This window comes from Gallus gallus, chromosome 7, assembly GCF_016699485.2.
Source record: "Gallus gallus isolate bGalGal1 chromosome 7, bGalGal1.mat.broiler.GRCg7b, whole genome shotgun sequence".
Classification (NCBI taxonomy): domain Eukaryota; kingdom Metazoa; phylum Chordata; class Aves; order Galliformes; family Phasianidae; genus Gallus; species Gallus gallus.
Window position 1 is genome coordinate 20,874,104 of NC_052538.1, and position 18,341 is coordinate 20,892,444.

The following is an 18,341-nucleotide window of genomic DNA, read 5'->3' on the forward strand; positions in this document are numbered from 1 at the left end:
TTGAACAGGTAAAGCACTTCAATTTTTATTTCTATATTGGATATCGTCATTTCACTGCCATATACTCCTTTTCTAACAGCTAGTCACCCTATGTCAAATGTTGTCCAAGATTTTTGGATCCAAACTAGAAAAGACCGTTTACTTGGACCAGTAATTTCTGCATGGCAGCCACCACTCTATCTTATTCGTAAGAAAGACATTTTACTATTTAATTAATTTCATAGTTTATCCATTGGTCTTCCAGCTTTTAGTACTTCCTGTACCTTCTGAACTCCAAAATACAGTTTTCCTGATTGCTTTTTTCTCACATTCTTCAGCAATCTTAGCTGGGAGGTAGTGTGGATCTGCCTGAGGGTAGGGAGGCCCTTCAGATGGATCTAGATAAGCTGAATCGCTGAGCTGAGGTGAATGCGATGAGGTTCAATAAGGCCAAGTGCCAGGTCCTGCACTTTGGCCACAATAATCCTATGCAGCGTTGTAGGCTTGGGGCTGAGTGGCTGGATGACCGTGAAGAGGAAAGGGAGCTGGGGGCGTTGGTCGATGCTTGGCTGAACTTGAGCCAACAGTGTGCCCAGGTGGCCAAGAGGGTCAATGCCATCTTGGCCTGCATTAGAAATAGCGTGGCCAGCAGGAGCAAGGAGGTAATCATCTCCCTGTACTCAGTACTGGTGAGGCCACACCTTGAGTACTGTGTTCAGTTTTGGGCCCCTCACTACAAGAAAGACATTGAGGTCCTGGAACATGTCCAGAGAAGGGCAACAAAACTGGTGAGGGGCTGGAGCACAAGTCTGATGAGGAGCAGCCAAGGGAGCTGGGATTTTATGATCTTGTAGGCCCTTTCCAGACTTGTGATTCTGTGATTTTATCTGTTTACCAAATTTTCATTCATCTACCAAATGACAATAGGAATGGCTGTACAGATAGATACATCAATTTAAATCCCTTTTTTCATTTTTTCCCTTCTATCTGTCTATCTTTATGAGCTATTTATCTTAATGAAAATGGTTACAATTTGTCAGAAATATCTCTTTGGTGATTTGCAGAGAAAATTTTTAGTTGAACCAAAATAGCAGTTAAAAATAACATACGCCACTGATACTGTTCTTTTTTTCACAATATAAGATGATACACTTCTTAGAAGAGATCCTATGCATCATAAACAGTATGAGAATACTGCAGATTACTTCTTTGATTAGATTTTCTCCCTCTGAATTCTAATAAGATTATTTAGGAGTACCTCTACAATCATTCTGCAGTACAATTCCCATATGAGGATTTTCTATATGTGAAGTTCTATAGTTAGATTCTGCCTGCTTCTCTTATGGACATATAAAGGAAGAGAAGGTCATAGAAGAGTCTGCAGACCTCTGGGAAAGTAGGAATTTGCAGTAAAACTGAAGGGAAAAATGAAGAGCTTAGGTACATAATCTCCCACAAAATCCTTTTGAAAATTTAAATTCTATTTTTGTCCTAAGGACACCAAAGATGCAGTCCACTGATTTTTGGGCAGCTTTGAAGAATGTCATCACTAAATATTGACAGAGAAACATGCAATTAAGTTTCTAAGAAGAAAAATGTAACTAAGCATGTGTGAATTAGGTGCGTGAGAACGGAAGGATGCAAAACCAAAATTTCTTCTCTAATAACTTTTTCTCAGCAGAAATGCAATCTAAACAGTTCTTTTTGCATTAATTTAGCAGAAAAAGAAATCTAACATTAAGTCTCAACAGTAATTGTTCAGTGATACCTAGAACACGTAAAGGTTTTATTGCTGCAAAATTTATCTTATTCCTTGCTTTAAGCTTTTATCAGTTTCTTGAGGATTCAAAAATAATACATTGTTCAAAAATCTATTAAAATGAAGAGCTAGAATATGAATAAAACTAAGAATCCATAATTCAGATACGCAGTATGCTTACTTTGATTTTTCTCCCTTGATATGTATATTGACCTATATTTCATAAATCCAGATGAAAACATTTGGCTCTAAAAAAAACAACAAATGCTGTAGTAATACTAGCAGTCTAAGGATTAAAATTATGGTTTTATTTAAGCTCTACATCCAAAATCTGTTCCTGAGCTTGCCACAGCTTTGAAATTATTCCTCAGTATACCAACTGCAGTAGATAATTAAAAAAAAAAAAACCCACAAAAAACTTACCTTGCTGTCTCCCTCCACTCAGCATCCTCTCCTTCACGCCAACAAATTTCATCAAGCTCAGTAAAGAGATCATGAGGAATGTGTTCTTCATCATCATCTTCTGTTCCAAGAATAAACTGCACCCTTTGTGATGGAGTATCTGGAAGAAACACAAAAATATCAGATCCAGAACACTATTTTTTCCCCAGAGAAAGAAAATACCTAGAATTTCACAATAATATCTAGACTTCTTCTCTGACACCACTTACTGTGACACAGAAAACATCATTATAAGAATATTTATACATAAACATTTTCAGATTGAAACCTCTATTTACTGTAAGGGCATGTTTGTCTGCTAATTAAATAAAATTATCTAAAGACAGAACAAGATGTAGAGAAGCGTAAACTATTGGAAGTTGGAACAATATCTCATAGTAAAAGAGGCAGCATATTTAGAGCTGACTAAAGTGATTTACTCCATTGTCACAAAAAAAAACACTCTGCCACATTGTACATCTGCATCTATAGATCTAGACATTCTCAAATCTGGTGAACTATATTAGCATTCTTTGTTTTACCTAGCAGGAGAAAGAAACAAAGTTAGCCTCTCTAGTACCTGGGAACTTCTGCCATTGCTTAATCCTTTGAAAACTGCTATATAGTTAGGCCATTTCATAAGAACATGCTGTTTTTTGTCCCAACTTCCCCGTTTCATTCTTCCCGTCTGTCATTTACATTTCTGTTATCCTTTATATTACTTCACAGTCCTTCATTTCAGAACACTCCGTGTATTTCAAGGACATACTATTCTTCCTTCACATCACTCAGAAAATTTCTAGAAGTCATACAGTACTTGAATGTTCTTGTTTATTCAGTTCAAACGTTCTAAGTTGAGAATAATAATTTTAATGCCTACTTATTAATTCACAAAGAAAGCCAGGATTAAATTCAGGAGAGTAGGTAAACAAAGAGATGGTTCAAGAGCTACTGAAAGCTTTAGGGAACAGAGTAGCAGGAGGAACAGCTAAGGGGACAAAAATTACTTTTGGCAAAAAAAAAAATAGAAGTAACTTTCACTTCACCCTTTCCCTTGTTGCTCTTTTCTCTCCTTTTTTTCCTTTAGCAACATTACAAGCTTGCTTTTATTCTAGACCCTTTTCCAATCTCTCTCTACCTACTTATTCGTTAAATTATGACCCTCGTATCCACACATTGGTACGTTCTTACAGAGCAATAAAGAAAATACAAACGGCAGGGTGTATCTGAGACTAGGAAGTGCATTCTGGTCAAGAACTATGCCATTTGTTAACACTGTTTCCCAGAAGGAAAAAAATTCAATGAGATATCAGCTTAGAAAGGACAAGCACATATGACTACTAACAGACCATGGAAAACAACCTACTTTGGGAAAGAGCTGGACTGAGTGAGAATATGAGAATAAGCACTGCCAAGAACATCCCGTACTCTTGGTAAAATCAACACCAACAACTGATTCAGTGATTAACAGCAAGAGCTACCGTTAAGTAATAAATTAGTGTAGCACAGCAGAGCTGCAGTTTTATAGGATTACAGAATCCTAGAACTGCTTGAGTTGGAAGGGACCTTTTAAGATCACCTAGCTCCAACCTCCCTGCTACAGGCAGGGACACCTCCTGTCATAAGGTGCCTACCACTTTATGACAGTTTCAATATTTAAGCAAATGCGTGCTTTCAACATGTGAAGGAAAACAGGATTTCTGAAGTCAGGTAAGTAACAACAGCAAAACAATTTATAGCCACAGTTTTCTCTAAATCTCCTCTCTAGTTTATTGTTGATTAGCTAGTTGATTGACAACAGTGATAAAAGTACAAAAGATGCACTAAGTTCTCTTTTTCTTTGTTAAGACACCAGTGAAACTAGCTGCTAGATTCTGGATACCATTTCTGCTACTTGCATTTGCTTCTGAATATATATATATATTTATATATGTATGCATACACACACAGTTTTATTTGTAATATAGTAATTTTATTTCAAGGACAAAACCCTAACAGAATTATTGCTATTAAACTATAACAACAACAAAAAAAATTAGATCTGTTGGTTCTGCTTATAAAACTGAGTTAACAGGATTACACACGCAAGCAATGCCAAATAGATTTGGCTTTTATTCATAGAAGAAATAAATATCAAATATGTAATTAATGTGTTATATAGAAAATGAGTAACGTGTGATTCAAAAACACTATGAAAGGATACCTCAATTGCTGACTGTCAAACTGTGATAACTTAATCCTCACTGTAAAAGCACAATATTTGCAAAATAGGACACTCAATTTTTCAAGTCAAGGAAAACAGAAACTGGTTTGAACATGTCTGTGTCTACTTCCACTTTAAGTAGTAAAGCCAGCTTGAAAAACAAACAAACAAAAAAAATAATCTTCATTTTATTAACTCTATTTCTAAAAAGTGATAAAAGTAATCTAGATTGAACTAAAAAAATAAATGAATGAGATTATTTTGTTTAATTATTATTTTTGTTACTGCAGTTGTTTTATAATAGAATACAGAGAAATTAGAAGCAACGTGAGTTTTAAGTTGCACAATAAGCAGCTGATGATTATTCCAAGTAAATGGCTCATCTCGCTAGCTCAGAAAATCCTCCAGGACCAGCTGGGACTGGGCAGAAAGCAGTCTGCTGCATGACAGGAGCAGGACTACTGTCAATACCACACTTGGCTGAGCCATCTCAGTCAGGAAAAGCTGAAGCAGTTTTCTATTTGCTGTGGCTACAGAAGCTCATGGGAGCCTACTGCCAAACCCAGCGTTACACTTGGGCTAATGCTCACATCATCCATGCAGCACTCACGCAGACACTCATACTAACTCTGATGCCTCAAATTCCTTGTGCATATGAAAACTTAAGGATTACAGTTTTAAAAATCCATACCTTCACTGCACCATGAAAAGGATAGACATTAAGATCTGGCAGATATGCTGTTGTAAAAAACAAAGTCAAACTGGGATGCAGTACTGCAGAAAGGAAGCGATCTCACAGATACGCAAAGATTCCACATAAATATGAGAAAAAACTTCGAGGTGAGGGTGACAGAACACTGGAACAGGCTGCCCAGAGAGGCTGTGAGGTCTCCTTCTCTGGAGACATTCAGAACCCAGCTGGACACATTCCTGTGTGACCTAATCTAGTGTTCCTGCTCCAGCATGGAGATTGGACTAGATGATCTTTCAAGGTCCCTTCCAATCCCTGACATTCTGTGATTCTCTGATACCAGACATACTGCTCAGTGTTGTCATTACCTTAAGTCTAAAGTCATTACCGTCCCCAAACCAAAAGAAAGATATGTACACAGACATACCAAAAACAGCAGAGCTAAAAACCAGAATGAGACATCACTTAATTCCCAGATGACAACAGGAAACACTGCATTCTGGGACCACATTTGAAAGGAGGCTAGGAGAAACAATGGCCTACACCACCATCCTGCCTTGTAAAACACATGTAGGAAAGAATCATGGCCAGGTCAGATGGGCCCTGGGCAGCCTGATCTGGTGTGTGGCAACTCTGCCCATCATAGGTGGTTGGAACTGAATGATCTTTAAGGTCCCTTCCAACCCAAGCCATTCACCGATTCTATGATTCTTAGCCACTCCTTTTAGGTTCAGCTCAGAAAAGAACATACTTCACTGCACCACACAGAGCAAAATGCAACTCCTCCTCAGTGTGCGCCACAATTTCTCCCAAGACAAAGTGCCCTGCCATTATAGGCAGAAATGCATATAGTCTGCCCGAGCCATACCACAAGCAGAATCACAATCTTGGTTTTTATCAATTACACCCTACATTTTGTCCTCCTCTCTGATGAAATCTAAGAATGATACAAAAATGTATTTCTGGTAATATTTGTGCTATAACCTCAATTGTCAGAACAGGATTTTGCATTTCTAATCCTGCTGGGAACCTGAATTTAAGGTCAGTATTAGTAGGCTAATACTTTCTAAATTAGAAAACATATTAAACATTAAAATATAATTTACATTAAAAAATTTTGTATAAGATAGCAAGCATCATAGAAAACATTTAATTCCTACCACATGGTTTAGTACATTAACTCTAAATAAACTGTTTCTGGTTGCTCACTGCATAGGACAGGGTGCGAACTGGCTTAACATAGCTGACATCAATAAAAATTTTCTTCAAGTGAAAAGAAAGTGGTGTGAACAGCTCAAAAGATCACAGAAAAGAAGTGGTCACTTCACACAGACATTCATTGCCCTCCTTCTTGTGCTCACTAAGAAAGCGGTGGGTGTTTGTTCTCCCCCCACCTCCATCCTGTGCAGATAAGACTGCCTTTCAGCTCAGCTATTAGCAAATGGAGTGGTAATTATTTTTTTTTTTTTAATTAAAAATGATTAAAAACCCAAAATTTACTTTACTAAAGTACACACAAACTAATAAACAGACATACAGTACACTTCTGAAAATCTTTTCAAATACCATAGATACTGTCTGTTAGGATGGGATAAAATATAACCTATCTCCTGTTTTCAGTAAACTCTACATTTTGCTCACTTGAATTGTTTCCATTACCCCAAGGCTACGACGATCTTATTCTTTGCATCTCACAACATGGACAATCCCCAAGCTTCTATTTCTCTTCTTTTACCCAGCTCTTAAAACTACAGTTACGATACATTATTTTAATCCAGATCTACTGCAATCTGTTCCACAGCTGTCTAGAGATTCAGACTTCCAAGTTCATCCTTCAGCAGACAAAGCACAGTTAAGAGGAGGGCAATTCTCCTAACAGCAGTATTGCTCATAAATAAATAAATTTTCCCCATTAATGCCCCTTTGAAGTTTGAGATGAGCTACTGAATATAGTCAGCTGAGTTCTTCAATTATACTTTTCCACAAGCCCCTCTACTGAGAGAAATCCCCCTTTGCAATTCAAGTTTTTGCTGGTCTTACCTTCAGAGCGCCTTTCCTCAAACCTGCATACAGTCCTCTGCTCATCTCACTTCCAGGGCTGCTCAGCTTCCATTACCATATCTACTATCATGAGTTATAAGCTTAAGTCTCTTCAAAACTAGAGATTTGTTAAAGCTCGTTTTCAAGATAGTAAAGCAAAACTTGCATCAGTACCACTGGTGTCTGCTCCTCTAAAAGACACCACAGGAGGCTGAAATCAAACCCCAGACATTCACAGCTGCATTCACTTTACCCTCATCAAACCTGTCCTTAAAGACATACTACAGAGAGCTGGTGTCTTTCTATTCTACCCCATTTTCAAATAGAAAACACTGAAACTTGCCAGTAAAATCCATGTGCATAGCAAGCAAGCAAAAACCTGCCAGCCAAAGGGTAACCTGCACCGTCTTTTCAGAACCACCACAACTGGCAGTGTTGGCTGATAGTGTTGTCCCCACCTAGCTTGTGGCCCTATGGCCGGATGGGGCTGGCCCCCATTACCCTCCCAATAAACAACACTGAGGAGCTGCTCTAGGCTAGAGACAGCTTTTTTGCCAATTTAGTTTTAACTGGAATCAATTCTTTAATTTAATTCACAGAACAGCCACTATACTTGCACCACAAGAAAAGTGTTGGAGGAGGGGAGCTTAACTCCAACATGAAACTTGAACTTTAATTACAACAGCTGTGTTTCAGCTGTAACAATAGCCCTCTTCAGCTGAGCAAATAGCATTACTGTACTTTAACTACAGTGGATAATTTCACTGAATTTCTCTTTTCTTTCTATAAATTATGAGGTGAGATACTCAAGATCTTGTAGTTGCTTAGCCAATTTTTATACCCAAAAAACCTTTCCACAAGCAAGACATGTAATCTGAAAATTATACAAAGACACCTCCAATCCATATAGCAAATGGAAACAACTTGGACAAACTTATCCCACCAAGAGGGAACAGACAGGCAACGAGACACGGGAGTAGAGAAAACAAAAAAATTAACATTTCTATAAGTATTCTGTGCCCTCAAGTGACAGGGCTCACTCCTTCTTACTCCACTAACTACATAATCTACATTTTATTTGTCTACAAACTCTGGAACTGCACACTGAAAACATTTGAGTTATTTTTGAAAAGTGACAGTAGGAGATACTTCCCCCCCCCCCCCCCCCCCAGAAAACTTATGAGCTGCCATCCAAATGTTCTAATAAAATCTATTAAAATCTATGATCTGCAGAAACAATCCCTCAGAAAGTAGCTGGTACAGCTTTCTCAGCCATGATTCAAAGGGATTACCAGAAATCTTTCAACTGTGGGCATTACACTGAACACAGGTGTTTTAGAGCCACGCTGATACAAGGAATTTAAAGCTTTGTTTCTCACTAGATAGAAACCAGGTGGGCACCTGTTCATTATGAGAGTTGGCCTGTGCAGCCCCACAGCACCATGTGTATGCAACTCCTAATGAAACTTCATAGATGAAGTTACAAATTACGCAACTGGGACCCACCTCACAGAAAATATGCTTTATCTCATACTTGGTGAACTACAGTCTGTAGAACTTCATGTCTGAACATTTCAGGCCTTTTGTTCTTTCAGCATCTGTATTTTTCAGTTCTCACACCTTTGGGTTTTATTCTACCTCCCTTTAATACTTTGCAACTTCAAAACATTGCTAATTTATTCTCTTGTATCATAGAAATCATCCTGTATTTTTCTGAGTTACTTTGAAGCACTGTTTTGTATAAGCCAGTCTCACAGTGCTTTTCTTCCCCTCTATCTTTCTTCTTGCACCTGCTTGTTGAAATGCTTTAACACCCTCCCCCCAGATTCCCAAAAATGCAGCCATCTACTATTCAGTGGATATGTGTTAAAAGGGGACTATGATGAGAGGGAGCAAAGCATTTCTGCATGTTCGATTAAGTCAGAATGATTAATAAATTAAGGGATTATTTCAGATCTGTTCTCTTAGGTAGCACTGGCCCTCATGCCAAGTTATGCACTAAGAGAAGGAAGTGCATTTGTCATCTTTGCAACTTCCTTGAGCCCCTGGGTACAGTTATAACCTTGTGGCCATGGGCAATAAGAGATAAGAAGCATTACTGAGGTTTAGTGGATGCAGATTTAGTGAGGGAAATATCATTCGCTCCCTCTCAGAAAATACATTATACCAAAAAAATTTCTTTTTTCTCTATCTAGGTTTTTGCACAACAAGTTGCTAAAACTCTGTAAGGAAAATCCTCAGCAAAAACAAGAATGTAGATGCAGACTATCATTAGTCCCTGAATAATTTTGTCTGTCTGCTCTGACTGTACTTAACCCCTAAAATGCTATATAATTTTAAGTCTTATGAAGGCAAATGTCTTTTGATGTTGTCTATGTGGTGCCACATTTATGCCTAGATGGACAGATGTCAAAGCTTAGTCAAAGGTTGGTTCCAGGGGCCTGGATAGCCAAGGGGAAGGATCATCAAATTTCACTACTTAGATATTGTTTCAAGGTCAAAAACTGGATATTTTCAGATTTTTCACAGTGTTTAATAGTTCTGCTGTTGGCTCTCTTAGAAAGATTATTGTAATCACTCAAGCATTTCAAAGAATACCTTCAGCATTCTGGCTCTGGAGAAGATCAAGATGTTTCTGGCCAATATCCTGTCTATCCTGGCCATTATAAAAGTAATAATTTTAAGTGCCATGACCTACACACCCTCTTCATGGCAGTCATAATTACATCATAAGTGAAAATTCGACTTACAAATGCACAGTCTTACACTTATTTCCAACAAGTACACTTGCAGACAAGCTCACTAACTTACTTATGCATTTCAAAAGCTTATATATATATATATATTATATATACATACATACAGACAGACATACAGACATATATATATACACCATATAAATTATTGGCATTCCACTCTTGGAGCTCCTCAGAATACAGGCTAATTTTCAGTTTAAAAAGAATTGTGTTCAAGAATGTATATTATTATCTGCATGCTGTCAAAGACTATTAGAATGTGCCATCTCAGTTTATGTGTGCTTTTGACGTTAGGAAGGACACAGGCCTAGGACTCCAGAATTTAAAAGAACAGAGTTAAGTTTTCTGCCAGAATGTGTCACATATTGGCACTTAAATAAAACCAGATGACTCAGTAGAAGACATCGCTTCATAGTTTAAGACATCTCACTTCTTGGCTAATGTAACTTTCAATTGTTTCTTTTTAATCTGACATTATATGTATAAATGCATATTCTTTCTGAAAACCATTTTAGTAATTTATGAACTCTTGCTGTTTTCCAAGAAACTGATTTTAATACTATGTAGAGTCTTCATACGTTTGAAATGTATTCCAGATGGAAACAATTCAGCCAGTTTTTCTTCAGTTTTCAAAGCATTTCATATTTACTACATTTGAGAAAGTCTTCACTTTCTGATTCGTTTTCAGGATTGTGAAATATGTGAGCATTTCAAGGTGTTTACTGTACATTTAACCACCAGTATTTATAACCTATTTGCTTCAAAGCAAGCTGATTACATAATACAAACTTCAGCTTTAAATAACGTCTTATAGTTACTATTCTGTAACCTAAAATTACATTGGTACATTTCCCTAATGATTTTAAAACATTCGTTTGAACACTGACAACTGGTTTCTTATACATGCTTCCATTAAATTTCAGCTCTTATTATAGCCTTGGACATTTCAGCACATGCACTTTTTATTTGTGAAGAGCAAAGAATATTCTCATTTGTCTTGAGAGAGAGGTTACCCCATCTACTCACTATCACTTTTTTTCCTGTTCTATGTAACGTACTTTTTTATTTAAAAATCTGGAAGTTTTGGAATTTCAATATCACTTGTAAGATTTGTTCACTGAAAGATATTTTTTCCTGTTTGCCTTCAAGTCCTCAGTAGACTCATCTTAGAATAGCATCTAAGGAAAAAGGCAAACGCAATCTAGATGATATTTTATCTTAAAATAGTACAGATTCAGTGACATCAGCAGTATTACAAAACTAAATGTAAAGAACCACAACTCCTCAATGTTATGTTTTAGGGGCAAACATTCCAGAGCTTTCATGGAGCACTACTGGTGCCATAAAACACTTGGTGGTCATGGCACTCTACCTTTCTATAAACACACATGAACAGTCTCCTACAGTTGTAGGGATTAGTGAGGTTTCTTGTGAATTGACCACCTCTGGCTACTGCCATTCATTAGAGAAAGAAACCTTGGATTTTCATCAGAGACCAAAGAGGCTCTGGTGGGTTTTCCAAAACCCTTCTTTCAGACCTGTCACAACCATAACATGGGGACAGACCTTGCATAGTTGTACTGATGTTTATTGCAAAAAGACCTATGCAAAAGTAAAATCTAACTTACCAAAAGGAGGAGACTCTCTCCCATCTTCTAATCCTGAATCTCGTTCCCTGTCTCTTTTTCTGTGTTTATGTCCACGGTGCCTATGGCGCCTGTGACTTTTTCTTCCACCCAGTGGCACGTGAACGCCAATGAACAACGTTCGATGACCTATAAATAAAAAAAGAGTTACCTTTTAAAAAGAGGCCGTGGCAAAATAAGAATATTAATAACTATACTATCACGAATTATTAATAATTATAATAATTACTACAATTGCAATGGTATAAATCACTATAATATTAATCATTGTAATATTATTAATTACAATAAAGATGGTGGAGAGCCACAGATATACAACTTCCTGATACAGGACAAAATCCCAGTTTGGAAGTCCACATGATACAATGCCAGATTTAGGAAAAAAAAAAAAAAAATGCATGACTATATGTGAACTTTGATTAAAGGAAGACAGGTGTTCTGTAAAATATCTTCCAAAACAGTAATATCGAGACACACAGATCTCTTAGCATTGAACATTTGGTAAAGTCACTGCTTGCCTTGTGTGTGAAGGAACTTTACAAAACTCATTTCTATTTATGAGCCAAACCTTGACAGAATTCTTGCGGGAAATTTACTGACGGGAGAAGAAAAAAAAGACTGGGGAAAAAAAAAAGACAATAAAACATTATAGAAGCTAGACTGCAAAATCTCTATGCAAGTTTATGTGCTCACATTATAAATAAATAGTTGTTATCTTAGGGTGTTTTCATTTTTTCTTTTTTTTTTTAAATAAATGAGAAAGTACATCTTGCCATGCCTGCCATCATCTCTGTGCTTTGAGTCTGAGGAACTTATGTTGCTGATCAAGCCCGAGGGATTTATCTCCCTTAGTTATGTGGGCTAGCAAATTCCAAGCACCGTTAAGCATTCAGAAGGAGAGCATGAGGGAAACATGCAGAAAGTATCACAAAACAGAATAAAGGGGAAAGGAATCATGATTCACTACAGGCAGATCTCCTACATATACTCAGCAGAAAGACATAGTCCAGATTACTCATCTCAAATAACATCTATTTTCTCCTTGAAATGAGCATAACACAGCTAGTGGATAATTGCTGCTTTGCTGTAATCATTCAGCAGTGTCAATCATCTGAAAAAGGCCAAGAACAGTAAGCTAAGGTAGCACGTGATCTCTAATCTCATGGAGCCTTCAGTGGGGGCAGAAAACAGCTAGGCAACTATTTGTGACAATACATCAAACAAATTCAAGGCTAACAGGAATTCTCAGCAGAGACAAAACTAGAAAAGCTGGGGAGCAGGCTCTGGACATCACCTCAGTTTATTTCTTTAACTTTGATGTGCATAGAGGAGACTAGAAAGCAGAAGCATCAATTCTGAGAAAACCATTCTTTTGGAGTCAGGACATTTTCCTGAAGCTAAGGCCACGAGTTGACAAATTATTTTTTTATTTTACCTATCTCATTTCTCCTGCTTATTACACCTAACCTAAGAAATGATTTAAAGAGAACTACTGCCTTCAGTGTATTTCCAAATGTATTGCAATCAGTGATGCATAAAACAAAGAAAAATGTATTCCATAAAAATAATTCATTAGAAAGATATTGAAGGGCAGCAATAATGTAGTACTCAACACTTTCCTGTTCACTTTCTTCAATAGAAAAAAAACTTCATAATAATATTTTGAAAAGATTTTAATCATTTCCACAGGTGCAAATAGATGCTTTTTTTAATTTAGTAATTTAATAACTTCCTGATGATTTTTGAATAAGTAGATATTCTAGTTTGTGCTACTTCAGTGTTCAGGTGTGCTTATGTCAGAAGAGCAGATTCAGGTTCAGACTTCACCTAATTTTCAGGGCTGAAACCAGTACTTGAATCTTGACTGTTTTCTATTCAATAAACTGGGAAATATGTCTTAAAATGCAAAGTTTCTGAATAGAAAGAGAATTTTCTCAATGCAGAATGAATTAGTTCACAATGAAGAGAAAGCAGGAGCCATAAACTGATATGAATTACCAGTAAAAAGAAAAATTGATTCCTTCTGTGTGAATGTAGAGGCCAAGGAATAATTTCAACATAAAAGGGAATCCATGTCCTTGTAATGAGGTACACTCAAATAAGAAGGAAGAGAAAAAAAAGAAATTCACAGGGGAAATAGTTTTCTATAGAGAAACGGTGGAGCAAAAGTGAAAAATCTGAGTAAATAGTTCATTTTAATAAAAGAGCAAATATGGAGGGAAAAAAAGAAGAAAAAGATCAGCTGGGAACAAAGCAAAAATTAATGAATTCTAAACTGCTGGCAAAATGACAGTAAGCAATAAAAGTTGGGGGGAAGGAAAAAGAAACAAAATGCAATCAATAAGAGGACCTTATGTCAAATAACCCTTTTGATGATACAGCTGATAAAATTTACAACCAGGATGTAAGCTACCTTTTCCTGTACAAGTAGACTAAGACATTACTAAATAATTGTTTCCAGTGAGATCTACACATTTCCCAAGCCCAGAATGCAGTAAAGTAGGCTCCAGTATAGAGCAGGACAGTTCCTCTGATATTATCTATATTATTATTCCTATTCATGTTTAGTTAGTTGGCTTTGGTGTACTGATCTCAGGAGGAACAGAATTGATTTTCTTCATGGTAGCTGGTATGATGTTATATTTTGGCTGTGGGAGAAAAGCGATGCTGATAATACACAGATGCTTTAGTTGTGGCTGAACAGCAATGAACAGAGACAAGGATGCTTCACCTTCCCACAGAAGCCTGACAGCAAGGGTGCAAAAACTGCTGGGACAGGACAGAACCAGGACAGCTAAACTGGCTAAGGGGAATCTTCCATACCATATGACATCATGTGAAACTGCAGAACTGGGGAGAGTTGGCCAGGGAGGCAGCTGCTGCTTGGGAGCTGGGTGGGCATCAGTCAGCAGGTGATGAGCAATTGCGCTGTGCATCACTTGTTTTGTAAATATATACTTACATCTATATGTCTTTATATATATATATATATATATATGCACACACAAACAGTATGTGTATACGCATATATACATATATACAAAGTATACATATACAAATACACAAATATATACATTAAGCTTAGGGTAGACTACCATTATTTTTCCTTTCTTTTTCTGTCTGAGTAAATAGTTTTCATATCAATCTCCCAGTTACGTTTTGTTTTCTTTTGGGGTTGTTTGTTTGTTTGTTTGAGTTTTCACCACTGAATTGACCTGTTCTGCAATGTCACCTTAATGCAATGCCATAAATCCACTTTTAAATTGTATATATAAATTTATTCAAAGGAAAAAAAGATTGTTCTTAACCGATTTGCACATACCTAGGAAATAAAATCTAGAATATAGTTTTAAATCTATGCATTGATAGCATACGAGGCTTTGGCCCCATGAAGTTTACCTTCAAAGCATTAAAACACTCCTTAAGCAAAATATCTAAAGTATTGAAGAAATAATAAGCCTTATTATAATGTGTTCTTTTCAGTTTTACAACATTATATTAATACATCCAACTTATATTATAAAAGAATTTAAAATCATAATTAAGTTCAGAGGGCATATTTAGCATACATAAAATCAAGATTTCCTCTAAATTTTTTAACAAAAGGGGTATTATTTTGCTGTAAATATCTCCCCTTTTTGAAGGTATGAATTGTTTGCCCTAGAAAAGACAGAAATGAAACATACATTATTAATATAAATGCATCTTGCAGAGACATCTCTCAAAATAAAATCTAAGTAGAAGAGTTATTTAGGGTTGCTGTATTCCACAGAAGAAATTTTTCCTTACACATAAATTTTATTTTAAGATCCAGTAGCAAATTAACTATTTAAAAAGGCAACTTCAAGAAAGCAAACATTCTCTGCAAAGCCTTTGAAAATGACAGACCTAAAAATGGTTTTCAAAACCTGGATTTAAAAATTCTTAAAAATGTTTAAAACTGAAGGTTGTTTAAGCTCCTAACTTATTCATGAAATAAATAGAAAGGAAATAAATGTAATGGGATTTCTAAGACTTTGAAAATATATATCCCATTGTAACTAATGGTGCTCAATGGCACAACATGAAATAGTGGGAATGGGAAATACCATTACAATTATCTGAATGGATGTGACTTTGCAAGAGACAGTGGAGATGGAGAGAAAGGAATTTAGCTGTCTCCCTTAGTTTAGACAAATCACTATCTTTTTAACAGAATGCTAAGCGTGCAAGCATTTTTGCCTGAGTGCCTCCCATTCTCCTTCCAAATAATTTTATCCAGAAAACATACACGAATTTGGTAATCAGAACACACATATAAGGTACATTCACCTCCCTGCTTCCCCATAAAGACAGGCTACACATGTCTCCATGTTACATCAAGCATTAGGGACTCAAACGTGTTTCTTTCAGTGAACCAGCCAAGTTGGTGTCTGTTGCATGCAAAGGAGTTGCCCTGCCACGGATCAGGACATCCACAGGCTCCAAGTACTGATGGAACAACTGCCTCTGCTTCTCTATCCTATCAGCTATTCATACCTGACTTGGGCCCCTGCCAAGACCCAGCTCACAGGCTCATGGGCACAATGGACAGGGGCAGATGGCTCTTGACACATTTCCAGAAAGAGAGCAATGGCAGGCTTTTGTGACCTACTAAGAAAATGCACTGCAATGTCAAGATGCCTCGAGAGAATATTTTGCCAGTGGTTCAGCTCAAGTCACAAATGACTGCTGACCTCAGCAAGAGAATGGGGTTTCTCTGTCCTCCAGAAAACGCTCACTGCCTTGAAGCATCTTATATGTATTTCCAGTTAAAGCTGAGCCAAATGCACTCAAAAATGAACGGTGAGGTAGAGACAGAAAAGCAGTGGTCCATGTAGAGTTAAAAAAAAAAAAAAAAAAAAAAAGTCTTTTTCCTCACAGGAGAACAAGTGATTATGGTGAATTGTGTAGGAGTTGAGAGAAGTGAGTCATTATTCATTATTGTAGTGCAGCAAGGAGGCAAAGCTAAAGAAAAAGCAGAAAAGAGAAAAGCTGTGCTTCCTAAACCAACAGTTTACATAGCTGTTTGCAGATAAGGTTTGTTCAAGGGGCATTTTTTTTTATCTTTCTGAAATGCTTTAATTTGGAAGAATCCACAGAAAGCCTCTACAGGTTTTTTTAGATCATACATGAAACTAATGTTCTGGGTTAAAATACAACAGAAATCACACAGACTTTAAAACCATATTCTGGTTCAAGGAAGCATTAAGGATATACTGAATACAAAACATAAGAGCATCACACTGAAGTCATTACTGGACCTTTTTAAAGAGCACTGATTGATCACTGCCTTCCCAACAAATCTATCCTTTTAACAGAACATTTTTTCCAGGCTCCAGCTGGACTGAAAAAATCTTTTTAACTGCACTTATGTTCATCCTCTATTACTCTATGTTGTTCCAGAGGAGTCCAGGGACATTGTATACACAATCCTATGACAAGATCAGGTCTCAGACCTTCCAGACAATTAAAAAAAAAAAAGAAGAAGAAGAAAAAGAAGTAAAAAAAAGTCAGCAGAAACAACGTAGTAGAGTCCCTTCAGACACACACGCACTTTCCTCCGATGTTTGTTGGAGGGAAGACATTGACCTATATTTCTAAATTATTAGCAAGAAAAAAAAAAAAAAAGAGCAAACTCAGTACTAGCATAACTGTCTGTTAAGAGCTAAATATTTTAAATGACTTTATCTTGCAATGCTCCAATTTTCTCATGCATGCTATGCAGCTTTCACTAATAATGGTGAGAAGCTGGGTGAAAATGAAAGATTCTAATAACAGGATGGGAACATTTCATTGAAATAATTTATGCATCATCTTGTTGCCAACATGACCCCACAACATTATGAAAAACAAGTTTAGTCAGGATACATTTAACCTCTCTCTGATAACTTAACTTCCATAAACACACACGGCTTTTATTACAAAATTAGTTTATGCTAATTTCATTTACCAAAATTTCAAAGGGTGAAATATTTGGAAATATTCACTTCCAAAAATATTGAACAGGTTTCTTTTTGGTGAAGTTCAAAGTAATGTCAAATTTCAAAACTTGAAGCTAAAGCTTCAAGATCAACAAAAGATCATGGCTTTCAGACGCTATGTGATAACTTGCTTGCTTTCAATATTTCATTATTCTTCATGTGAACTTTCAAAGTAATTTTGCTAAAATGTATGGTGGCATTATTCACAAATTTGCAAAGTGAATCCACTTTTCCATGAACATGGAGTCATTTGGAAAAGGGAATGAGAGTCATCCAAAGGGTCCAAACTATGCAATTACCAAGGCAAGAGTTTAAGCACAGCTCAAGACAAAAAAAAGTGTGACCTCAAGGAATATTTAGAGACATAGGTAAATGTAGACCAAAATAGATGAGAGGTACTACAGAAAGATGCCTTGGAAATGCCGAAGGGAATGAGCTAGACATGTCATACCTGCTAGGCAACAAAATGAAAAAATTCTGTGCTTGTAAAGCCAAAATGGCTCTTTTTAAGATACCTTATTATAGAACATAAAATATCTGCTGCACCTCTACAACCACAGCTAGCATTATAGACACAGAGCAATCAACATCTCTCTCAAGACTTTTACCTCCGGTTTATTTTTGCTCCTCTAAATCTAATGAACGTTACCACAAATCAGACTGAGTAGCAGAATGAACAGGACACCCAAGAGAAGCAGAGACAAGGAAGATTGGAGCAAGGGATCTGATGGGATACCACTGCAATAGCTGTAGCTTCCTGGCAGCCGAAGGAACGGGACACCTTGGTCACTTTTCCTGTTCAGACAAGTAGAATTAGTAGCTGA

At 36.7% G+C, this 18,341-nt stretch overlaps 1 protein-coding gene across 7 annotated transcripts in view; it reads right to left on the reverse strand.

Annotated features, from left to right (window-relative positions):
* Positions 1-18,341, reverse strand: part of SLC4A10 (solute carrier family 4 member 10) — a 154,439-nt gene that overhangs the window by 72,007 nt on the left and 64,091 nt on the right. For all 7 annotated transcript variants that reach the window (XR_001467521.4, XM_040703804.2, XM_040703803.2 and 4 more), the window contains exons 3-4: positions 11,498-11,644; positions 2,162-2,300 (exon numbers count right to left, since the gene is read on the reverse strand). Coding sequence is in view for 6 of the 7 variants with exons in the window: in XM_040703804.2 (XP_040559738.1) it covers positions 2,162-2,300; positions 11,498-11,644 (286 nt within the window). In the remaining variant the exon portion in view is untranslated. The remainder of the gene's footprint in view (positions 1-2,161; positions 2,301-11,497; positions 11,645-18,341) is intronic.